This window comes from Aotus nancymaae, unplaced genomic scaffold (assembly GCF_030222135.1).
Source record: "Aotus nancymaae isolate 86718 unplaced genomic scaffold, 86718_ANA_hifiasm-v0.15.2.pri h1tg000019l, whole genome shotgun sequence".
Taxonomy (NCBI): Eukaryota; Metazoa; Chordata; class Mammalia; order Primates; family Aotidae; genus Aotus; species Aotus nancymaae.
The window spans coordinates 44,199,157-44,225,291 of NW_026988431.1; the positions used below are offsets into that span (position 1 = coordinate 44,199,157).

General features: G+C 44.3%; 1 protein-coding gene across 1 annotated transcript; it reads right to left on the reverse strand.

Moving 5' to 3' along the window:
* Window positions 1-4,866: 4,866 nt before the first annotated feature.
* SIAH2 (siah E3 ubiquitin protein ligase 2) lies at window positions 4,867-26,135 on the reverse strand. Its single transcript, XM_012437133.2, has 2 exons — window positions 25,394-26,135; window positions 4,867-6,434 (listed from the first exon to the last, which is right to left on the reverse strand). The coding sequence occupies exons 1-2, from the start codon at window positions 25,808-25,810 to the stop codon at window positions 5,877-5,879; spliced, it is 975 nt and encodes a 324-aa protein (XP_012292556.1). The 5' UTR covers window positions 25,811-26,135; the 3' UTR covers window positions 4,867-5,876.

The following is a 26,135-nucleotide window of genomic DNA, read 5'->3' on the forward strand; positions in this document are numbered from 1 at the left end:
CTGGGGTAGAGCCTGAGATGCTGCATTTCTAGCAAGTTCCCAGGTGATACTGATGTTGCTGGTTCATGGACCACACTAACTAGTGAGGGTCTGAACGATTTCTAGGTCTCCATCCCCTTCTATCATGCCGTGACAATGGGGAAGGCAGTCCCAAAGCACAGGTGGTATATTCTGTATTCACCAAGCATCCTGCACCCCGCCATCTTGTTCATCTTTACTTATTACAAATAAGCAATATTTCTGCCGGTGGTCAAAATAGGTGAAAGCCAAACAAGAATAATGATGGATCACGTGATATGGCGAAGGGGCATGGACTCCGCAATAGGTTCGTATCCCAATTCTTTCTTACTAGCTGTGTGAGTGTAGGCAAATTAATCTCTCTGAGCCTTCATTTCTTCAACTCCAAAATGGGGATAATAAACACTTCTTATTTTATTGAGAGGATTAAATGGGTTAATACAGACAAAGCACTTTCCACACAATAGCTACCTGATGGATGGCAACTGCTGTCATCTTGGCGGACTTTGCAAATTGATCTAATCTTGTAATCCAATTCACTGCAGGTCACGGAAACTTTGATCTGTGCTTGCTGCAAGGATCATCAAACATAGAGCAGAGTTGGCCTTTGATCTGAATGTCAGGTGACTCGATGACATAAGAAATTTCAAGGCACAGAACCTTCAAACTCTTATTTGTGACCTTTCCTAGAGGGTGACAGGGGCAGAGAAACCCTTTGTTTCTTCCCGTCTCCGGATTGTTAGATTATCTCCCCATCTCTGTTCCCTGCGTACTTGCATGATTTCCCCAGTGACTTTTGATACAAAAACAGAAAACCTTAAATCTTAAAGCGTTGACTTTAATGCTGCTCTCACACTAGCGTGTTAGTAGTTATTTATTCATTCAGATATTAATTGGGTGCCTAGGTGCCAGGGACTTCATTGCCTCTATTACCCGGGAGGCTGTCAAGGGGAGGCAGGCGCCGAACAAAAAAAAAATATGTAATTGCAATTGTGGTGCCATGAAGGAAAAGAATAAGGCGCACCGCAAGAGAATATTGAAGAGCTGTGACACTGATGATTCTTGTGTCGAAAGAGCCTTCTGGTTGCCTATCTGAGAATAGATTGGAGCAGGCAGGAGGAAGGAGGACAAGCAGTTAGGAGCAGTGGTTCTGGCCCAGATGGTTCTGGCCCAGATGGTGGCAATGGAAATGTGGAATCAAGACTGGGAGCAGCTTCCCTTAGCTGTAAAATATTGGCTTGTACTTTAAACTGTTTTGTAATTTTTTCCCTTTTACTCAATACTGAAGACACCACGTCATCATCATAGAAAACTCTAATCAGCAGTGTAGTTTTGGGCCAGTGCTTTCCCCTCTGTAGGTCTCATTTGTTTATTCTGTAAAATGGTAGTGGTGGTGGGTGTTGGTGTCAATGGGATCCATAGTTCTTTCTGTCTTGTCATTTGAAGACTCCAAGGCACATTTACAGTATTCATTCACAAATAAGAGATTTTAAGCTTCAAATTAGTAGAAGGTTTAACAATACAGGGAATTAGATGTCTCCCTTTAAGCGCTCTTGGCAGATCAGTGAAATTTACTTTCAAGCACAGCCTGCATGAATCAGGAAGGGTCAAGGCCACAGGCCTCTCAAGCCAGATCCACAAAGCAAAACTTGTCTCGCTCCCCGGGCACCACCCCAAGTTCTAAACTGTGGGAATCTGAGAGGCAGCTGGAGCATGACTCACCTGCCAACGCTGATAGACAGACACATGCTGGGCCACAGTGATCCTAGAACCACCTTGTACAAAGGCTGGCAGGAATGATTTACATACCTCAACCGAACATTGAATAGCTTCATTGTCTCACAGAAATTAGTACTAAAGTAAATACATTTGTGATAACCTGCTTTCTGCTAGCTAAAACCAACTCTCCCTTTCCCAGACTAAACACTGTTCAGGCTTTATGTTAGCTTCTTGAGCCAGACAGACTCCATCTTGGCTTCTTCCTTTTAGTTATTTTCTCCCCATTGAGTATGTAACTATAGTATGAAGCTGGGTCAGGCTGACACTGGGCACCCAGGAATGCATTTGTTGATAAGAGGCCGAGTGAAGTGGTGTCAGCAGAGCCTGGAAATGCAGGTGCAGGGAGCGCCCAGAGCCCCCATTATCTGTAAGTCATATGCCTTTCATGACAGCTTTACCCCTCACACCTGCCACTGCTTTATTTCTTATCTATCAGTTTATCTTTTAACTTTCTGCTTACTCTGCTTTTGTAAAAACTTCACTTCAGCTAGGTTCCCCCTCCCTGTTAAAACTAGCGTATAAAAGACCACCTAACTTTTTCTTCGGGGCCAAGAGAATTTTGGGCGTTAGCCACTCTCGGTCACCGGCTCGGTGAAGGACTCAATTCAATCTCAGAGTGTGGCACATTCCTTGACTCACTAGGGTACAACACATTTAGAAAATAAACCTTCAAATGTTGCAGATTAGGACACTTAGGACCAGAGAGGTCAACTGACCAAGTTAAGGTCACATTGCTGGCTACTTGGCAAGCCCCAAGAACCTGAATGAAGTTAGATACAAGGAAATTTTTTCAGGAAAATTACTTTGGGTGGTATTATAAGGAGTTGCTTGATGCTGCTGAAAGAGACACCTGGCCATTAGTTTGGATGTGTCAGTTGAGTCCAAGGTTCTAGTTGGCAGAGTTCCAAGATGGTTGATGCTTCAACGCCTCTTGTCAGAAGTATCCCATAACCCCCTGGACAGTTCCCTCTAAGAACTCCACTGTGTCAATCCTTTGAATCTTCCAGATTCAGGGAAACCAAGACCAGTTCCTCCTTACAAGAACATTGGGAACCCCTGATCTCAAGGTTGGTTGGTTGTTTAAAAAAAATTAAAAATATAAAACAATGCAACTAATAATATAACATACACCCAAGTTTAGGCACCCAGAATTAATGACTGTTAACATTTTCTCCCAAGGTATTTTGAGAACCCTTTTTTCTTTAGACTCATGCATCCTAAGACACAGGCTTAATCTACCATCATTTAATCACCAGATTTTTATCAAACTAGAATATTGAACTAGAACAGGAAAGAGAAAAAATTCTTATTTTATTTTTAAAAATATAGTACTTAAGTGGACCGTGTGATGAGTTTTGACAAATGCCTATCATTGCTTTTCTTTTTTTTTTTAAGCAAGGAGCCAAGGAATGTACTCATCCTGTTTTAAATTGCATTTGCAATTGAAACTGTATAAAAAGGCATTTCCATTTACATAATCTTTTTTGCTGTTTTCACTTCCTGTTAAAACAGGGAACAACCTGGGGATTTTTGTTTTCTGGTAGAATATGCACAGTTTCAAGAAAGTCAAGAGTAAAGGTTAAGTTTACAGATTTTCAGTGACAGAGATGAAAGGGAACTAAATAATTGCGGAAAATAAAAGTTCAGAGTTGCGTCGCCTACAACCTTTTCGTTTGTTAATTTCTAGAACCAAGTTTGAATGAGGAATCAAGAAGCCTGAATTCTAGAACCGGTGCTGCCACTAAGGCACCGTGTGGCTGCTGGCCCATCACTTTAAAATTCTTTTTGTGCTTTTGGAATAACTTGTGTCCACTTTCTCCTCCTTCATGTCTTTTGTTTATAGCTTTGCCTTTTGTGCACTGTTAACCAATCAGTCCTATTTCCTCTATCACATGTAATAAGCGGGTGAGACGTGGACATGAAGTGATGCTGCCAAGCTTGGCTAGTGTATGCACACTGCACTTTGAGTGGGTGCCGAGAGGGCCCTGGAGGCCATATCTGGACTGGCTCTGGTCCTGAGGGTCAAAGTTCACCTGCTCCTAGATCCTAGTTTCACCTTCACAGATCCTTCTGTATACTGGCTTGAAATACGACTTTCTTAGTGTAAGAATTATGGTTTTCATTCATTCACCACAAAAGTTGTAAACCCCTACTTTTGTACAGGCAACCGTTTTTCACTGTTATTTGAAGAACAGCCTAGAAGAGGTTACTTTAGTAATTCCTTAAATGCCAGAACCCTATGCCGGCTAAAAACTCAACACTGTATCTCACTTAAAAAACAAAATCAACTCCAAAGCCATCACCTCCACTTGGTAGTATGCTAATGAAATTGGGACACTGATGGCTGGGCATGGTGGCTCACGCCTTAATCCCAGCACTTTGGGAGGCTGAGGCAGGTGGATCACTTGAGGTCAGGAGTTTGAGACCAGTCTGGCCAGTATGGTGAAACCTCATCTCTACTACAAATACAAAAATTAGCCGGGTGTGGTGGCATGGGCCTGTAGTCCCAGTTACTTGGGAGGCTGAGGCAGGAGAATCATTTGAACCCAGAGGCAAGGTTGCAGTCAGCTGAGATCACACCATTGCACTCCAACCTCTGTCTTAAAAAAAAAAAAAAGAAAAGAAAAGAAATTGGGACACTGAGGTAAGCAGTCGTCAATCCTCACTAAGCATTTGGCCCTAATCTCTGAATTCTTTTGGGAGTATAGGGCTGGGACTGAGGGAGTGGGTCACCTTGCATCAACCCCAGCACGCTGGATGTCAAGTGTCTTCCTTCTCACTCGGTAAAGCAGGAGCAATCCTCTTTTTGCACAGCTGCTGATGCTGTCAGACAGAAACGACAGCCCTGGGAGGAGATCTGTACCACCGACAGGCAGTGGTTCAGACGTGTGAGCCTGGACCCCAGTGCTGTCACGGACCCATGTCATGACCTTGGCCCAATGACTGTTTCCTCAGTGAAAACAGTGAAAGTTCCAACCCCAGATGCAGTGGTAAAGGTTCACTGCACTTGCACACAGTAGATGCTCAATAAATACCCATTATTCAATCAGGGAAATAAAGCACAACATCCATTTTTGGAAAATATTTATTAAAAAACTAGTGAATGTGGCAGAAAAACAAAACCAACACACACCTTTAAATAGCAAGCATATGACACACAGGTTATAAAGCTTTTCCAATCTACTGATCTAGTCTTTCACACCAGCTACTATTGAGTAGGGCTTCTGAGGGAAGCCATGTGTAAACGGGTCCCCTGTTCTAGTGGTGAGCAAAACTAATTACATGAGAACTATCAATGGCCATATGACTTGCTTTCTAGGCAATCCACCCAAAACACAAGTGAGTGACCAGATCTCAGGCGTGTGTTCATGTGGATCTGTAGTTCTAGTTTTAATTTGAGGGTCGGGGGAGGTTAGGGAATGAAACAGTAGAAAGACAAACAGTATCAGCAGAGGGCAACCTTAAAGCACCTTTAAAATCTGGACCCTTTCCCACAATTTAGCCCAGTAATTTTCAAACATTGCTGTTGAAAATAATCACCAGATGAGACTGTTAAATTGGCAGGCTCCCTAAATCTGCAATTTTAAGATAAGCACTCTGGGTGATTCGATGTCTATTAGCCATCCAATTTGAAAAACACTGTTTAAAATGCATTAAAATAATTCCTACCTCCCACAAACAAAAGTAAAGGAATCTGCTGACAGTCACTGTGCTTTTGTCAATGACAAGGGACCAATATAGGAAGGCAGGCAGGAAGGGGCCTCCCATTCCTGACACACTGATCTACAGAAGCCCTGTGCAACAGCCTGTCAAGTGTTGTTTAGGAAGTACATAAAGTTTAATAAGAGAGTTGTTTTAGATCACAGAACAGCCTCTAAATCACCAACAGGCCAACCCCATTCATCCCAGGTTAATGAACTTTGTCGAGTCAATGCCAGATGGGAAACTGCTGTTCAAACAAAACATGGGTAACTGTGGGTCCTGACTTGTGAAGACATATGGAATAAAACCTTTATAAAAACCTTTATTAAACATAGAGCACTATGCCCACATAATTTGGATGGTTTACGAAAGCCACATCATGGACAACATGTAGAAATAGTCACGTTGATTCCAAGGTTCCCATTATCTGCAAAAAGATGTGCTATGGCTGTGTCGAAAACAAGGCAGTCACTGTTCATGATGGCCGCAGCCACACCATCGTGAATGGACCGGGGTGTGGCCTCCCAGGTCAGTCTCCGCCGGTTCCCGTTCAACTCCAGTCTGTAGGCAAAGTTCTCGGCTTGCTTGCGGGTGCCAATGAGCAAGACGATGGCAAAAAACTGCTGGTGGCCTTCGTATTTCTCCTGTTTCTCCAGCACCAGCATGAAATGATGGCCGAAACATGACTGCATCATCACCCAGTCGACAGCCCCTGGCAAGTTAATGTCTGTAGCTAGAAAGACGATGTCTTCTCCCTGAAGGGTGGTAATGCTCTTGTGGGCGTGCATGAGATGGGACATCACAGCTTCCAGGGACCCCTGCCACTTGCAGGAAGCACCAGGACAAGGGCAGGAGTAGGGACGGTATTCACAGATGTCTTCATGTTCTGGCTTCTCTGTATGGTGCAGGGTCAGGGAACAGCCCGTGGTGGCATACTGCAGAGAAAGAAATGCATTGAGCCATGGGGCCTTCTCAAAACTTCTATCGGTGCAACCCTCTATAAGTACTTAACTACTCTGTTTTCCTGGGCTTAAACTGTGTTCTTAACTACTTTTGCTCAAAACGAGTGAAATATTCAAGATTAAAGGTCTCAGTCTCTCTTCATCATCAGTGTTGTCACGCATAAAATCAAAGGTATTTCCTGAACCAGAAATAGGCTGTTTTCCATGCCCCTGTTCCACTGTCAAAAGGACGAGAACTAAATTCTTTTACGTTGCACATCTCAAAATTGTTGAGCAAGCCCTGTAAAATCTGGCCTTCCCCATATTTTCTGTGAAGCTGTTTTTAAAAGAATTTAATTGCTTGGGGCTGGGGATGGGGTTGGGCAAGGAATATTATATTATCTCCAGATTAGTTTTCGCATAAAGACAATAGTGGAAACAGTATAATTTTGTTGTCCCTCTCCACTGCTTCCTGGCTCAAACTGGTGACTGGCAGGCTGGCCATGGGGAAGGCTGCCCTTTGCTTCTTGCTCTTTACTGCTGGCATGACCAGCCTAGGGCAGCGGAGGCCTGGAGACCCCTTCATGCTTCTAAAATATTACCCCACTGTAACCTTTTGACCTTCCCTCTGGGAGGTCTTTGTCCATATTTTCTGGGTGGAAGGAAATCACATCTAAGAGCTACTTAACTATGAAGACTGCCAGTCAGTCTGGTTCTGGCCAGGGGGGGTTAAAATGAGAAGGGCCTAACCTTCCTCTCAAAGCTTGCTGACCCCCATCACTTCCTCAAGTTCAAGTAAGTGCACATGACTTCATGGCCAGGTATGTCAGGTCCTCACAACAGGTCTGGGAGGAAGCAGAACTAGACGAATTTGCTGATATGATCAGTCTGCCCCTCAGACACTGCCTTAATAGGGTAGGAGAACAAAACCTTTTTCTCCCTTGCGATTGGGATGACATTCCTAATGGATGTGGCAAAAGACCACACCAAGAGGAATTGGACTTCTGCTCCTGACTCTCACAAGATGACAGTGTTAATTCCTAGATACCAGATGGAGGATCAGCTCACAAGTAGACACCTGCCCTGAGTACTAAGCTGTTGTTCTGTAAAGAATTAAGGAACCTGAATCACCTTTTCAAGTGAAACTAGGTGTCAGCCTTATACCCCTGGAGCAGAGAGTGGCAGGGGAACTGCCTGACTTACCACACCTGGATTCCCCTGCTCCACTGAGACAGGAAGGCACCAAATAAGGGCAGGGCCAGGTCATTTTTTTAAGATGCTATGTCCAGTTGCTTTTAAAAAAAAAACACCACTGCTGTTTTTGCTTTGCTCTACCCTGCTTTATGGAATAACCCCCCTTTTAAACTTGAAGTCAGTCAAATTGGAACCTTTATAGATGAATTTATCACTACTCACAAGCAGATAGACACTATGCACTGTGCGCCTTCTCCATACAAGATGCTAAGCTACAGTCACTCAGAGGATTCTGAAGCAAAGATGACAGCCTCCACTCTTAGGGGGATTAGTCTCTCCTAATCGGGAAGGAGAGTGGCTTGAAGAAAGAAATGTAGCTCATCTTCCGACCTCCACTTCCCCATACCTAAGCGGATTATAATCTGCAACAGAAACTGGCAGAAATGTTTCACTCTTACTTACTTTGTCCATAGGAATTGTTTATCTTTTAAAACTCTGAACTAATTTTTAAAGCCTGAATGTAAAAGAACTCACTCAGGAGAAACAAATTTATTTATCCATGTATATTTATACTTTGTGTTCCTTACTTTATAAGGCCTGAAAAACAAATCCCTATTAACTGTGTTTTAAATCTAGGGTGCGGCTAGGAATACAGAGCCTCTTAATGTTCTTCTGTGAGTGACGGGTGAGACACTTCTGCCCAGAGTTTAAAAAAAACCACACACACACACACACACACACACAATAAAAATAGCAAGAACTAGGCCCAGAGCCTGGCAGATTCTCTGGCTAAAACAAGCCCTGAATATCTGAAGATGTTTCAAAACGAACTGTTCATCACAGCCACACAGGAATAATCCCAAGAATGAGATGAACTTTGGTCAAAGGCACACAGAAAGGTACCCTCTGTACCTCTGCCCAAAGCCCCAAACCACTTCTCGTTCATGATGAACTCGACATTTACAACAAATATTTTATCATCTGGCAATGATTTTCTAACTTTTCCCACTCAAGTAGGAGTATTTATACTCTGAATTACTTGGTTTGCCTTACAAGTCACATTGTCAACACTTCTCTCCACCCAAATCCAGAGAACAGGGAACCTCCCCAAACTGCACAAACAGAAAAGGCATTACTTTGCATTCGTGTGGACAATGATCTCATGTTTTTTTATAAGGATCTTGCTACATCCTCTATTAACTTAAATAAATAGTTTGAAAGCCTTAGGTGCTTGCTCTGCTTTTCCTAAACAAGCAGAACTTTGAGGGCAATCTATTCCTTCTCTTTCCGTCACGGGTAAGGTTCACATCTTCATAACCCCTCGTACCACTTTTATGATGACTAAAGTCTAAATTTTAACCCCCTACACACACACACACACACACACACACACACACACACACACGCCACATTTCATACTTACAGCAGTCTCGGCATTGTTCTGAAATGACATTTCAGAGCACCATGGGTGTTTGTCACTTTCATCAGGGGCTCTCATCCAGGGATCTGAGAGAGGACTTTAGGAGTTTGTGAATTCCCCAAGACTGTATATGAAACTGTCTAGGTGCTTCTGAGCAGCAAACCCAAGTCTCACTGGCCCCTGGCCTTGGGCTTGTGTTTTCTTGAAGAGCTCCAAGGGTTTCTAAGGGTTTCCAGGGCTGAGAACCGCTATTCGAGAGCACAAGAAGGAATCAGCTGTGGCTCCTGCCCTTGTGGTGTTTCCAGTTGAGAAAGACCATGTAATAAATTTAACAACTGTGTAAAGGAAGACCAGGAGGGCAACAGGTGATTTCAAGGTGGGACAGGGTTAGGAGAACAGGGTAAGGAAAGCTTTACTGTAAACAAGTGGATTGTGGATGGAGTTGTTCCATCTGGTTCTAGCACAGGGCGAGAGGAGGAAACAGTGGGAATAAAACCTAAAGGAGGTTGGGTGCAGTGGCTCACGCCTATAATCCCAGCACTTTGGGAAGCTGAGGCAGGTGGATCACTTGAGGTCAGGAGTTCAAGACCAGCCTGGCCAATATGGTGAAACCCCATCTCTAATAAAAAATATAAAATACACTTTGGGAGGCCGAGGCGGGTGGATCACGAGGTCAAGAGATCGAGACCATCCTGGTCAACATGGTGAAACCCCGTCTCTACTAATACAAAAAATTAGCTGGGCACGGTGGCGCGTGCCTGTAATCCCAGCTACTCAGGAGGCTGAGGCAGGAGAATTGCCTGAACCCAGGAGGCGGAGATTGCGGTGAGCCAAGATCGCGCCATTGCGCTCCAGCCTGGGTATCAAGAGCGAAACTCCGTCTCAAAAAATAAAATAAAATAAAATAAAATAAAATAAAATATTAGCCGGGTGTGGTGGCATGCACCTGTGATCCCAGCTACTTGGGAGGCTGAGGCAGGAGAATCACTTGAACCCAGAAGGTGGAGGTTGTAGTGAGCTGAGATCATGCCACTGCACTGCAGCCTGGGCAACAGAGCAAGACTCCGTCTCAAAAAAAAAACAACCAAAAACCAAAAAACAAACAAACCTAAAGGAGAAGGCAGGTCATTGACTTTCCTGACAATAGCATTTATATTTAGTTTCTCGACAGTGGCGCTACTAACATTTTGGACCTGATAATTCTTTGTGATGGGGGCTGTGCCATGTACTGTAGGATGTTTAGCAGCATCCCTGGTCTCTATTCATTAGATGCCAATAGTAACCACCCCCTGCCCCTCAGCTGTGACAACCAGAAATGTCTCCAGGTCTCCAGGCATGGCCAAATGTCTCCTAGGGGGCAAAATGGCCCCAGTTGAGAACCACTGATTCTGATGAGAACCAGTCATTCTAATTCTTAATAATGACAAACCCTGGCTTCCAGGCAGCCACAATCACAGTTGCAGGAGGGGCTCCTGCCAGCAAGCAGGTCCAGTGGGTCACTGCCGCACCCAATGAGCACTAGCAGGGCAACTCAGGAATGCCAGCCCTGCCACACAACAGAACATGATCGCTTGCAAAGCGTGGAGTCAGACCAGGGAGCCCATTCTATCCGTTTTACAGACTAGAAGCTGGATGCTCCCAGAGTATGGCTGACCGGTCAGGGCCCTGTGGTCATTTGTGGCCTTACCAGGAGCAGAGCCCTGCATTCCTAGGGTGCCCCTCCAGGGTTCTTTTACTGCACACAACAGCTCAGGAGTCAAAGACTCAGTATTTTGAGAAAAAGAAACAAATAATTTACATCTGTCTTCACACCCCTGGCCCACAACCTAACACACATAAAATCCAAAGTTCACAAATATACTCTTTTTGGAAGCGGGTTCTAATATTAACTTCTTCGGTTTGCAGGTTTGCAAGGAGAGAAAAACAGCCCTGAAAGCACCACTCCCTCAGGAATAAGGCAGCAGCATCTCACAAACCAGGAACCAGCTATTAGGGCCTCCCCCACCCCCGACTTCTCTGGCATCTGGCAAGAAAGTCCTGAGGTTCACTTTTCACACTCTGGCTAGGGCTTGGCCCACAAAATGTGAAAAGGTCAAGGACTCGTGCGTTTGAGCTGGGAAGGGCTTTCCTTTAGATGTCTGGTTCTTAGCTGTACCCTCTTGTTATTGAGAGAAGGCACCTGGGCTGGTTCACAGAGGGCTGCCTGTGTCTCCTGGGACAAGCCCACAGCTATAAATGAGATTTCTCCATAGGGAAATATCTGCTCATTTTCCCCAGGGGGGAAAGAGGTTTTAAGTAAACCTCTCTAAAGAACACACACACACACACACACCCCCTGAAAACTAAAGAAGAAAATAGGGAGGTAGGGCCGGCACGATGGTTCACACCTGTAATCCCAGCACTTTGGGAGGCTAAGTTGGGTGGATCACCTGAGATCAGGAGTTCGAGACCAGCCTGGCCAATGTGGTAAAACTCTGTCACTACTAAAAATACAAAAAAAAAAAAATTAGCCGGGTGTGGTGGGGTGCCCGTAGTCCCAGCTACTTGGGAGGCTAAGGCAGGAGAATCGCTTGAACCTGGGAGGCAGAGGTTGCAGTGAGCCGAGGTCATGCCATTGCACTCCAGCCTAGGCAACAAGAGCGAAATGCTGTCTCAAAAAAAAAAAAAAAAAAAAAAAGGAGGTAGATGATGGCCCAGCAGAATGAGAAATAAAGAGATGTTGAAATCCCATTTCTGACTTCTCTTTAGAAAGTTTTCATGTTGCGGTGGATCAAAAGTCTTGTGCAAATGTGTTCTGCCATTAAGATGCAATGTGTAATCAGGACCCTCATTTTTTAGGTCTTTGCAGAAAGCAGCAAATAGTTCCCATTCTTTTCCTGGGTGTGGGGTTTGAAGGTTGTATTTAAGTTGGAATTTAGGCAGGGTTTCTCCCTTTTCAGCATAGAAACCCCTTCATACACAAATACACACAATGAGATATGTCAGAACACAGTCAAACACAAGACACCTGTTATTTACCTAATAAACACAGTCACACTGAGTTTACTTATGAAATGAGCATACAAGCAAAATAAGCCTTCTTAGTAGGGTGCTAGTGAGGGTCATGAATGCTGTGACTGGTTTAGAACAAGTCACAACCTATTTAATTAAATCTGATTCCATGCAATTCAAGAATGATGTACTGAACCCAACAATCAACAGTCTACTCAATGGGAGGGAGGAGCATGTGCTCCACAGCAGAAGCACGCCTCTTTTGGGAACTGTGAGGTAACCACACTGCCTAGACCGGTGTACCTCCTAGGAAACAGCTGAAATTTATTAGCAAAATACCTGCCAGCACCTCAAATGAGAATGTCTCAAGAAAAATAAACCATAATCGATATTTTGTTGTTGATGCTCTTAAACTTTTGAATTAAATCCAAGAAACGACTTTATCTTGGAGTAAACAAAAGCAAATGGTGCTTTCCTTCAATCTAAATAAGTTGTAATGATCACAGAATGCACACTGATGGCTAAGTGCAATGCATAACCCTAGAATGAGAAACCAAAATTCCTACAAAGGACATTGGGGCAAAAGCTGTAATTTGAATATGGACTGTGGATTAGATAATAGGATCTGCTATGTGTCAAATTTCCCTATTTTGGTAACTGTGCTATGATTATATAAGAAAATAATTTTAGATGAAACATAGTGATGTATTTAGGGGTAAAGGGACAAGATGCCTGTAATTTATACTCAAATCATTAAAAAATATATGTATGAGCAGAAACAGCACAAATGATAATGCAGCTGGAGCAAAAAGGGAGTAACTGGTGAATCTGGAAAAAGGCCATGAGGGAATTTTTTATGCTATTATTGCAACTGCTGTGTAAGTTTGAAATCATATCAAAATAAAAACATGGCCAGGCAAGGTGGCTCACGCCTTTAATACCAGCACTTTGGGAGGCTGAGATGAAGGGACTGCTTGAGCCCAGGAGTTTGAGACCAGCCTGGGTGACACAGGGAGACTCCCGTCTCTATAAAAAGTTAAAAAACAACAACCACCACCAGGCCTTGTGGTGCACACGTGTAGTCTCGGCTACTTGGGGGCTAAGGTGAGAGGATTGCTTGGGCCTGGGAGGTTGAGGCACAGTAAGCCATGATTGTGCCACTGCACTCCAGCCTGGGCAACAGAATGACAGACATCCTGTCTCAAAAATAAATACATAAAAACATATTAAAGAATATCCAGGGACTGAGTTAGCATATTTATCCTTTATGGGATAGAAATGGCTTATGCGGAATTGGTTGAATTAAGTTTTATCATAATAGTGTTTGTTTTAAAAGAATATATACCTTTAACTACATAAGTACATGTAAATGCAACTGAAGTTGGTAGTTTTTCTTTTACTAGAGCCTCTTTGAGACTGTAGTGAACCAATACAACTTTGCAATGAGAAATGAATTGTCATAATAACCAACACTTCTTCAGCCCCTAAGACAATGCATTCTCCACTGTCCTCTGATCCTTCTAAAGGTTTCCCGGTCCCTGACAAGTCTGTGGTCTTGGCATGTAGTGTCATTATTAACACCCGCAGTGGTCCAAGGTAAACTCCACTTTGCTCCAGGCCAATTTGAAAGATGGGCACCAGGAATAAAATTTATCCAAGTCCCTTTTTCTTTTGGGAGGTGAACCTGGAAGTGGGAAGAAGAGCTATATGAGCTCAACTGGAAGGATGAATTCCTCACAGTATAATTTATTATGTATGATTAGCAGATAATTAGGACTTATGCAAATGGAGCTGGCAGCTAAAGCTAGCATAGATCCACATCATGGTAAGTTACATTTTAACCATCAGTCAAACTTTTAAAAGAATTTCTAGCAATTCAAGCTAGCTGTTTTGTGATTTAAAATGTTTATCTGCCCCACAAAGACCACTGAATGATCACAGGTTATTTTCCAGTTAATTTACGGGTGTGTTAATTTTGCTTATTGGTGTACTGATTGATTGCTTCTTGCCCATGCAGTATTTGTTGATAAATGAACAAATGTTAGATTTATCTGCGGAAGATGGAATGTTTTCCACCATGTTAAGTTTACTTTAATTAGAAGTTTTACTGTGGAACTTAGAATTTAAAAAAATTCAATAGACCTTGAGATCATGTAGGAAGAAATGTTTGTTTTCGATTTCAGGTACTATGGTTTTCTCATTTTTGATAAAGGTGTTTCACATATTTTATTTACATAACTATTTGGAGTGAGAAGGTTTTAATTTTTTTTTTTTAATTAAAACAATGGGTCTTGCTTTGTTAGCCAGGGTAGTCATGAACTCCTGGCATCAAGCAATCCTCCCACCTTGGTCTCCCAGAATGCTGGGATTATAGGTGTGAGCCACCATGCCTGGCAGTGAGAAGGTTTATAGCTCTTCTGAGATCTAGACTGGAAAACATCAGCACCGCTGTCCTTTTGATGGCTGTATGTCCCTCTTGCTTAAAATATGTTTACAACAATGGTAGAGTAGCTGTGATTGCAATGCAAGTACTTAGTGTCCTGTGTGACTTTGAGCCTACCAAGTCACCTATGAGTGGGTCTATAAAACTGTCTACGACTTTGACTACTGCTAACAGTGGAAGAGTTGTGGACTCCTCAAGTTAATCATGTTCAGGCTTGGGAGGCAGGAGATAGTGAAATCAGTTCTTGTGACTTATTTATAATACTCAACCTGCATCTGTCTAGCATCCTTCCACTAAGAACCTTAGCGCATTTGCACTTAACTGGAATGGTAAATTCCTGAACTGTGCTGTGAGGCGGCGTAAAGAGGTAATCAGGACAGGCGTGGTGACTCACACCTGTAATCCTAGCACTTGGGGAGACTGAGGCGGACGGATTGCCTGAGCTCAGAGTTCAAGTCCAGCCTGGGCAACATGGTGAAACCCCATCTCTACTACAATCCAAAAAAAATTAGCTGGGTGTGGTGGTGCGCGCCTGTAGTCCCAGCTACTCGGGAGGGTGAGGCAGAATTGCTTGAACCCGGGAGGCGGAAGTTGTAGTGAAGCTGAGATCACACCACTGCACTCCAGCCTGAGTGACAGAGCAGGACTTTGTCTCTAAAAAAAAATTAAAAAGGTAATCAACCAATAGTGCAGTAACGGTTTTATAGACAGTGATATGAGAAGGCACTATTACTCAGCACTAGAACTGTCAGTGTCACCGAACGGTGGTGACATTAAAGAAACACTGTAAACTTACTACATTTCTTCTGGGGAAGGCAATTCTAATTAAAATCCTGGGCCCAAAAATCTGTCTGTTTTGCCTAACAGAAAGTCAACAAACCCCCTTTTAGCTTTCTTACTAAGAGGTGTCTTGGGAAGACTTTGGCACACTTTTTCTTTCTGTTTAAAAAGAGAGGGTCCTGCTGTGTGCTCAGGCTGATCTCCAACTCCTGGCCTCAAATCATCTCCCATGTCAGCCTCTCGAAGTGTTGGGATTACGGGCGTGAGCCACCACAACTGGCCTGGCATAATTATTACCGCAGAAATCTGAGAACATCCTGCTATCGAGGGAGGGTGTGTTTAACCTTACAAAGACTCCCTGGGCTGGCAGGGGTTTAGTTTTAGTCTTAGAAACTTTAAACAAAAGTTGACTTTTCTCATCTGTCCATAGCCACAATTAGCAGGTAACCATACTTTGTCCTGGAGAACCAGTTTTGTGAGGTCCCTTCAAAGTGCATGTTCAAGCAAACAAAGCACCTAAAAGAGCCGAGTGAAAGGCTCCCTGCTGTGTGACCAGTACCACACCCACCCTTTCCGTCTGCCCTCACCCTTCCATGCCAGGTTCCCACCTGCACAACCACTCAACTGCCCTGACAGTTCTTCAAACAGCTCTATTCCCCTCAGCAGTCTTTATTTCTCAATGAAACCAATGGAATTCACCAAAGACTTAAGTGGTAGGGTTGTAAGATTATCAAATAGGTTTGGTACAGTGACTTACACCTGTAATCCTAGCACTTTGGGAGGCCAAGGCAGGCGGATCACCTGAGGTCAGGAGTTCTAGAACAGCCTGGCCAACATGGCAAAATCCCGTCTCTACTAAAAATATAAAAATTAGCCAGGCGTGGTGGCATGAGCCTGAAGTCCCAGCTACCAGGAGGCTGAGGCACGAGAATCACTTAAACCCGGGAGGCGGAGGTTGCAGTGAGCCAAGATCGCACCACTGCACTCCAGCCTGGGTGACAGAGTGAGCGCATCTCAATATCTTTTTTTAAAAAAAGATTATCAGATAAAAATACAAGATGCCCAGTATCTCTCAGGCAATATTTGGAATATTTATTACTCCTCTCTGGCCCCACAAGTTATTTGTTGTTTATCTGAAATTCATAACTGGGCATTCTGTCTTTGACTTGGCAACCCTAATAAGAGGGCTCTGGTACCACTGGCATCCCTGCAAAAGCCACTCCTTGAGTCTAGAATGGGAAGAGGGATCACTGTTCCTCAGACGGGCACAGAATAGGCAAGAGGTTGTAGTGAAAAAGACACTGTATATGTAATTAGTCCAGACTGGAGCTTCTGTCCCCGAACTTATAAAATGCATGAGCGTGGGAGCCTAGCTCGGGCCACCTATAAGCAAGGCGAGCAACATCCTTCACAAACAACTCTGCTGGCCTCCCACGCAGCCTCCTTATGAGCTTCCACCCCTTCTTTCTTCACGGGCAAACCGCTGCGCATCCTTCAGCATGCAGCTGGTGCCACCACGGCAGCGAGGTCTTCAGACTCCTAGCTCCTAGTACTTCAGAAAGGCTCTGCCCCACTGGCACATCTGTCTCCACCACTAGACTCAGAGTTTCAGAAAGAGAGGGGTGAGCAGAGGCAAGAACTGGCTAGGCAGATGGGTTGTGGGAAAGAGAGGGCCTGGAACTGCGGGAGATTCCAAGGCCAGAGTGAGTATGATGTAAAGTTAGTGGTTAGGTCAACAGCGGCCAATTCCGGCCTGACACTGCACCAGGGAGGAAAAGCAGGCTGCAGCATTAAGAACACCAAACGCTAACACCCAGTGTCGGTGCTGCTGGGAAGAAATGGACACTCAACTGTAAATGATTCTAAGGGAGAAAACAATTTGGTTCTACTATCAAAAAGCTTTGATTTCTCAGGCTGGGTGTGGTGGCTCATGCCTGTAATCCTGCCACTTCAGGAGGCTGAGGCAGAATCACTTGAGCTCAGGAGTTCGAGACCAGCCTGGGCAATGTGGTGAAACCCTGTTTTTACAAACAATACAAAAATTAGCCAAGCATGATAGTATGTCCTGTAATCCCAACTCAGAAGGCTGAGGTGAGAAGATCACCTGAACCCAGGAAGTTGAGGCTTCAGTGAGCTTTGATTATGCTACTGCACTCCAGCTTGGATGTCAGAGCGAGACCCTGTCTCCAAAAAAAAAAAAAAAAAAAAACCATTTAGATTTCTGCAGATACCCTTGGGTTATACCATCCAACTTCAAGGAAATTATCTTTAGGAAATAACTGTTTTTTTTGTGTGTGTACAAAGATTGGTTATAGCAGTGTTTTTTTAAAAAAGTTTCAGTAAGAAAACAGAACTTAAATGACCACAAATAGGATCATGATTAAATAACTCTGGTACTGTTACAGAAGTGCAATATTAGGTCATTAAATGTGATCCTAAGGAATTTTGATCACTGTAGAAAAGCAGTCACGATGTGTTAGATGAAGAAGCAGATTATGAAACGGTGTGGACAACAGGATTCCCCATCTATATTGGTCCATTCTCCCATTGCTATAAAGAAATACTTGAAACTGAGTAATTTATAAAGAAAAGAGGTTTAATAATTGGCTCACAGTTCTGCAGGCTGTACAGGAAGCACAGCGTCTTCTGCTCCTGGGAGGCCTCAGAAAGCTTCCAATAATGGTGGAAGGCAAAGCAGGAGTGAGGCATCTCACATGGTGGGAGCGGAGCAAGGGCAGGAGAGGCGCTTTACACTTTTTAAACAACCAGATCTCATGAGACTTACTGTCATGAGAACAGCACCAAGAGGATGGGGCTAAGCTATTCATGAGAAATCCACCCCCAAGATACAACCGCCTCCCACCAGGCCCCACTGCCAACATTGGGGATGACAACTGATTATGAGATTTGGTGGGGACACAGATCCAACCATATCACCATCTCACCTGCCTTTTTTTTTTTCTTTACAGAAAACTCCGTTGATGTAGAAATAAGTTTGCAAGGATGTATGCAAAATGGTATAGTGGTTATCTTTAGGTGACAGAGATTATAGATTTTAATTTTATACTGTTTTACATTTAAAAATAATTATAACTTTAGAAAACAAAATATGTAAAAATACACAAAATATAATACATATAATTTCAAATGCTGCTTAATCTAACCAGCCCCCTCAAAAGATTTAAAGAAATGAAAAAAAAAAAAGCCTCATCACTGAAAAACCAATGCACAGGTCAACTTACACAGCTCTATGAAAATGCTACATGATAAGAGTAGGAAAGAGAGGCACACTGGGAAAATCTATGAGAAAAAATAAGAACGATGCCTTTTTCTCTTTTTCAAGTTTATGCATGAACCTGGCCTCAGACATCGGCTATTTGGTTTCCGTCAGCTTCTAACTGTGCACATTTATTTAGTGCCTGGGCTGTGTGAGGCACTTTGCATATGAATTATTACTGTGTTTCGTCCTCACAGCAACCTTGAGGCTTTGAGGTCACCAGCCAGTCACAGTGGGGCTGGAGTTGGGGTTTGGACCAGGAGGCCAGACTGGGGCTGCCCTCAAAACTGCCAGAGTAAGAGGGATCCTGGGGGTAAAAGGGACCCAAAGATACTATCTTTGTTGATTCAAAATTTTTAAAGCAGTGCATAGGCCTGCATATTTAACAAAAGAATATTTTTCTTTTCTTTTTTTTTGAGACAGGGTCTCACTCTGTTACCCAGGCTGGAGAGCATTGATGAGATTTCGGCTCACTGCAGCCTCGATCTCCTGGGTTCAAGTGATCCCCCCACCTCAGCCCTCTGAGTAGCTGGGAATATAGATATGAGCCACCACGCCCAGCTAATTTTTATATTTTTAGTAGAGACCAGGTTTCACCATGTTGCCCAGGCTGGTCTCGAACTCCTGGATTCAAGCGATTCTCCTGACTTGGCCTCCCAAAATACAGGGATTACAGGCATGAGCCACTGCACCTGACCAGGAACATTTTTCATCCATCTCTTTATCACCTGTGGGCAAAAACCAAGAAGAGGATAACCCTTTATTCTATAGATGCTACACAGTCTAAAAATCATGACCTAAAATCTTTACCAAACTGGAAATGAGGAAAACAACAGTTTCCCAATGTCGGGCAAAGTTGATGAAATTCTGTAGAGCATTTTCAGTATCCCTCAAAAGCCTTAAAAGGATACCCCAATGCTTAAAATAAAGATACATCTGATCAGGAAGACTTTCTTATTTTCCTTTTCAGGAAGTCCAGAGTGGAACCACATTCAAATACCCTGTGTATGATCATGTCCTGAAAAACTCGCCAACAATACACAGTGGCTCTAAATGCTGGCACTGGTACACAGTTCAGCAAATGTGTACCTGCTATGTGCCCCTTTCAAGGAGTGAGGACCTTATGGGTTTGAGTAAGAACTGCCACGCCTCGCAAATTTCGTCAGAAGCAAAAGTCTGATGCTTAAGACATTTTATAGTGAGGACTTACTATAGTCATGTATACAGCACTTTTTATGGGGCTTCAAAAAACAGCTCTAACACAGAACGGGAGAGTCTAATCCAATCTACACAGAACGGGAGAGTCTAATCCAATCTTGGGCTAGTATTTTATAGGCCACACCTGCTGTAACTTTTGGTAAGCCTCTGTTCTGGTTATACTAAGGCTCAACTTCCACTGATAATGATTTATTCCAGTTCCAGGTCGTGTTGACTTGTGAAAAATCTTTGGCCAATTATGTGTAGAATCACCATTAAGCTTTAGTACTGCCATATAGTATTCTAATGCTTCTGCTTTATACCAGGAGTGAAATACGATGAAAGGTGTATTATCAGTTTTGTTCTTTAAAATCTTGAGCCCTGGAGTTAATATATGTGGACTCTGGTCCTTGCCAGTTTACTGTGTTTTTATGGGCCAACCTTGTCCATGTCAGGCAGTAGTGAGGACTTCAGGGACAATTTCCAAAGTAAATAGTTTTAATCTTAGAAGAATTCTGAGGGTTAGGAAGAAGTTTTTGAAAGTATTTTTGGCTAATCGGCTTGTGCTTCCAGGTGATCCCCCCATCACACCCTTCCAAGCACCCTGATACCACCCATCTTCCATTCCATAGGGTGAAGCAAAAGCCCTCAACAGCACTTCTAATCTGATTTCCGAGCACCCACCAGCTAGGTGTTGTCTCCATTCTTTTTAATAGATGAACAAACAGGGTCAGGGAAGTATGTGACTGGACCAAAGTCACACAAAGCCAGGACGAGAACCCAAGTCTTCTGTTTCCTGCTTGTGTTCTTTTCACTAGGACCACTTTCTAGATTTTAAAATTTTAGGGTAAGAAAGAACCTTGGGATGATCATTTAGTCCAATCTCTTGTCTTAAAGACCCTCAGGTGCAAAAAAGAAACTGATCTGTATAGAGTCAAACATCTAGTCACAAGGACATCATCTGAGGTTTCCTGGTGGCCAGAAAATAACATTCTCCTGGCAAAATAAAGATAAAGACAAGTTACAAAATCACCAACAGTTAGGGCCTAATAGATTCCCAAAGTTCACGTATGGCAAGAGTTAAATGGCAACTTCCAGGCTCAAGGAATGCGTCTACAAGAGAATGAGACCAGAGGCGGCATGCTGGCAGCTGGAATTTGGCCTGGAGACATAGTTGGTTTGGCCTGCAAGTGCTGGCCGTAAATGTGAAGTCAGCCAATGCTGGAAAAAGAATTGTGATATTTAACATAAAAAACAAAATCCAAGTCGGGCACGGTGGCTCGCACTTATCATCCCAGCACTTTTGGAGGCCGAGATGGGAGGATCACTTGAGCTCAGGAATTCAAGACCAGCCCAGGCAACATAGTGAGATGTCATCTCTTAAAGAAATAAAATCCAGATTTCTGGCTTTTCTTGAAAAAATCTAAAGGTCTGATATGCCTGCACCCACATCCCCACCCCAGCCAATCAGCCAGAACTGAGTAAAGGCTGCCTCTTGGGAGGTGGCACCTGTTCCCTGGCTCTCCACTGTCTCCACCGCTCCTCCAGGTCTCCCTGACCCTGAGGCCATGCATGCGTCACATGCCTCTCTCCCCTGCATTACCTGGCTCTGCTCCCATTTAGAAACTTTGTCTCCACTGGCCTAGAGGAGGCCACGGACTTTTCAACTGTCAACCATTTTGTCTCATCTGACTTGGTTTGATTTATGTATTTATTTATTTTTTAGGAACACAGACATTGTCACAATTCAACCACAGGGAAGACTTGTCTGGCTGAGGATTTCAAATTCCATAATGATTTGGAGATATGCTACTAGAAACTTTCAGCGAGGACAAAGAAAAAGTATCACAGTGTAAGAGGGCCGGAGTGGATTAGCATTTCTCATAGTTGGGGAGAGAAATACTTGGCTGATACCAAAATACGCCGTTGGGTGGTAAAGTAGAGACTAAGTCATTGACACGAATGTGTCAACCTTCACTTCTCCCCCTAAACCCACACACTGAAGGGGTGAGTTTAAGTCTGAGAACAGGATGTCAAAAGTTTTCAGGCATGGAACAAGCCATAGAATGAATTAAATAAATACTCTAAGTGGAAGAAAGCCATACATTATTAGACATTCCTTTTTTTTTTGTTTTTGAGATAGAGTCTTGTTCAATCACCTAGGTTGGAGTGCAGTGGCACGTCTCAGAACTCTGTTAGGCCCTAACTGCAACTTCCGCCTCCTGGGTTCAAGTGATTCTCCTGCTTCAGCCTCCTGAGTAGCTGGGATTACAGGTGCCCACCACCACGCCTGGCTAATTTTTGTATTTTTAGTAGAGACGAGGTTTTACCATGTTGTCCAGGCTGGTCTCAAACTCCTGACGTCAGGTGATCTGCCTGCCTCAGCCTCCCAAAGTGCTGGGATTACAGGCATGAGACACCACCCAAAGATCTGAACTAAAATAATGCACCTGGTTCCCTGTTATCAAAGCTGCTGGCTGAACTCTAGGCTTTAATTAGTTACCCTACACCTAAGTAGGGTAGCTATTTGGCAATACATCCATTTTTTGGCTAACTGAAGCAGTCTAAAGATGTGATGATATTCCACAAAATACTAGCTTTGTAGGCCCCCCCATCTTCCTACCCTACATGCCCTACAAAATTCCTGCCAATGAATTTCATAGTGAGTATGTATGTTGTCATTTTGGGATGGTCCCATCAGAGGCCCATCTGGTGAACTCATCGAACCAGATGGTTTTGTTACTGGTGTCAACCTTAAGTTATGATTCAGAATGTTGGAGTATACACTCAGATTCGAAATCCCTACATAGTAAGGCGTAGGACAAAAGATCTGTGCCTTTGAGATGCAGGTGCATGGACTGGTCCACTTACTAGCTGTGTGATTTGACAAGTCACTTCACACTTAACCACTCTGTAGGCATGAGTTTCCTCATCTGCAAAAAAAAAAAAAAAAAAAAAAGGCAAACTAATAAAAGCTGACCCCTATGAAGCAGCTGGCAGACAGAGACCATCCAGTAACAACATCCAGATAGGCTCTCTTCTTTTCATGGAACGCTAGAAGCTACAGGTTCTCAGAAGTCAAGCAGTCTTATCTCTCATTTACAGACGAGGAAATCAAGGCCCCAAGAGGTGGTCTTTCAGGCAAACAGTGGCAGTGCCAGGCAGCTCTTGAGATGTGGGCTCTGGTACTTTATTCAACATTGTTTTTTTTCACATGAGCCAGCCCATGAGAGATTCTGAGAGCAGGTGGGGACGGTGAAAAGGCAGTCCCCCTAATTTCTAGGAGCCTCAAACTGTAGGCCAAAGGGCTAGGAAAACAGACCTACTTTGTTTTAAGTTTGATACAGGCCTTACCACTGACTGTTGTTTCTCATCCTCTACAGCTAAGCATCTTGGTTGGTCACTGGGCCTATGTATACATTCAAGTCTGGTTTTTCCAGACTAACTGGCTGAGCTGCCCTGCCAATAGTTTCGATTATTGATCAACCAAAGGTGAGGCACACACACTCCAGCTTTATACAACTCACACACATACACACACAAAAGCATCCCCAAGATCACATTCTAAGCTTGGTTCCTGGTCTGTAGGAGAATGGCTGACTCTTTTACATTTCAGCTTGCAAAGTAATGGCTTTGCCCAAGTGCATTCTTATACTCAGAAAATCACTTGACATGTACAGAAAGGCTGAGAACCCCCGATTCCCAGAACTACTCTTCAAGATTGATTTCACTAGCCTGTCACACGTTAGGAAAGAACATATGCTTTCATAGGAACCAGAGTTCTAGATCCTGAAAGTGAAACTTCATGCTCCATATAGTATAACTGTTTCCTTCCCCTTCTCTTGGGAACAGCATGATTCTATTATGAGGTTGCGTTTTAAAAACAAATTATGGATTACTGACTAATACCAAATGCTCATTTGTGAACTATAACTCACCTAAAGCCATTTCTTCTATTAGCCACTGCAGGTTTAAGGGAAAGTAAAGGGGTGAGAAAATGACTCCCCAGAAATCCTGTGGGGCATCCCCCACCCCTACAATATATCTCAGACATCAAATAGCCACTCTATGTTAACTACCACCAAACCTTTTCCAACCACTGGTTTGTCACCTTTTTCATAACCCTAAGACAACTATGCAAATACTTTAAACTTTGAGAAACTGGGCTGAGTGCATTAGTGAGCATTATATGAGGAGAGGTTGAAAGCAATTTATTAAGGTTGCCTGAAACACCACAGTCCAAACACTGATTCAAACCCTTATTCAAATATGCTATTTTAAACTTGATTTGCGGCAAGGCAGCAGACCAAATTAAATCACTCATTTTACTGACCTGAGTCCCAAGCCTGAATTCTCTGGTGGATTATTTTTAATTTAAAAATGAGCTTTTGTCCTATAAATAAGCAGCACCAAGGAGAAATGCAAGACAGCCTAAATGACCCAAGAGGCAGAGCAAGTTACTTGTACAAAAAAACTGGAAAGTATTAATGACATTATTTCCACTTCTAATTTCAGAAAATGAACTTTCCAGATTTTAATGATGTAGACAAGTATGTCTGTGAAATTGCTCCTGAAGGTTTCCACACAATAGCTGCAGATAAACAAATGTTATAACATGACCACACAATGCAATACCATGCAGCCATTTAAAATACAATGAAGTCGACTGGGTTTCAGACATAGAGAAATATGTGTGATAATATGAATTTAAAAACAGCAAGTTGCAGATGCCATTTCTGGAGAAAAACTTGTATCTCTGTGTGGGTATTAAAAAAACCTCCCTGACTGACATCTATGATTCTATATTTAGCTGCGAGGGTGTATGTGTATATATATAGTTTTAAAAGATACACATTAAACCTAACAATGGTGGGAAAGGACGGGAGAGGTCCTGGCCTTTCATTTTACTTTTTATCTTAGTGGTTTGCATTTTTCGCAAGGGCACTGAAAACTTTTTACATTAAATAAAAAATGAAGTGATGAGCTTTAAACAACTCTAACAACAGTTCTAGAGTGCCCTTGTTAATTTCTTGATTGACTGTTTTCACCCCACTTAATACAAAAACGCAGCCACAACTCCTCAGTCCTTCCCAGTCCTTGGAAGGCTAGGAGAGAAAAAGGCGTGGCTTGCAGGGTTTTCTTGTAGCTGGAGGAAAACAGGCTGTAGGGGTCCTTTTTTTGGCTACACTCTCGAGAGCTCCCACGTGTCGGGGTGCGCAGAAGGTAGGTGCGGGGTGCAGGACTCCAGTATCAATTCAGCCAAGCCGAGTGCTGGTAAAGGGTGTGTTTAGCTTGCCTGTTTTCCTCCCTCCTCAATCCCCACAGTTTCTCCGTCCAAGTTTTACTGGTGCGGTTCATCCCTACCGAGCGTACCCGAATACACATCTGCAGAGGACTTGGGCATTGGGGCGGGTGAGCTAAAATGTTCTAATGACCAGCGAATGCCAATTAATCTGGGGTCAGTACTCGGTAAATGTCAACCCAGAGCTACTCCCAAAGTGGGCTTGAGGGAGGGTGGAGGAAGTGTAAACATTTTTTTTTTTTTTTTTTTGGAGAGATGCTGACCGCCTCTCTGGGCCTGCGAATGGGCTGGAGAATACCGGAGCCCCCGAGGTCACCGGCGGAGGTGCGCGGGCTGTCCCTGGACTTACCTTACAGGGAAACAGGACTGCTGAGGCCACCTTCTCCATAGCCAGGTTCCTGATGCTGGGCGTCAGGGCGCCCCTGCACGTCGGGCAGCAGCTCAACTTCTGGCGGCATTGGTTACACACCAGGTGCCCAGCCTGGCACTGCAGGATAGGAGGCAGGACATAGTCAAAGCAGACTGGACACTCGAAGAGCGAGGTCAGCTCGTGGTGCTGCGGGGACACCGGGCCGGCCCCGCCGCCACCGCCGGGGCCCGAGATCACCGCCGCCGCGGCGGGCACCGCGGACGAGCCGGGGCCCGCAGCCGAGATGGTGGCGGCGGCCGGGGGCGCAGCCGGTGACGGAGTGTGCTGGGGCTGCGGCGGCGGCTGCTTGCTGCACGGTTTATTAGCGCTGGGGCCGGTTGAGGACGGGCGGCTCATCGCGCTCCGAACCAACCATGGAACTGCGGGCGCCTGCCTGCCGCGGGGCCGCCCAGGTCAAGGCGGTGCGCGCCCCGCGGGCAGAGAGCTCGGAGGCAACGCCACGGCGCCCAGCCCAGGTCCGCGCGGCGGAGACGCTTGGCGCCCGGCAGGCGGAGGGTTGGACCGCGCCGGTGCACTCCGCAGCCCCCTGGAGTTCCGAACACCCCTCCGCGTCGGCCCCCGCGTGGTGCCCTTCTCCCGGCGCGGCGTCCCGGGCCCCGAACCCCAGCGGTGCGCAAAGAGCCCTCGCCCACCCGCTTCTGGAGCGGCCGCTGACGCAAGC

Bases quoted from the DNA above. Each gene is read 5' to 3' on its own strand.
- SIAH2 (XM_012437133.2), bottom strand. From the start codon at position 25,810: ATGAGCCGCCCGTCCTCAACCGGCCCCAGCGCTAATAAACCGTGCAGC. The intron at 6,435-25,393 runs GTAAGTCCAGGG...CTTTCTCTGCAG, and splicing joins CAGTCCTGTTTCCCTGTAAG to TATGCCACCACGGGCTGTTC.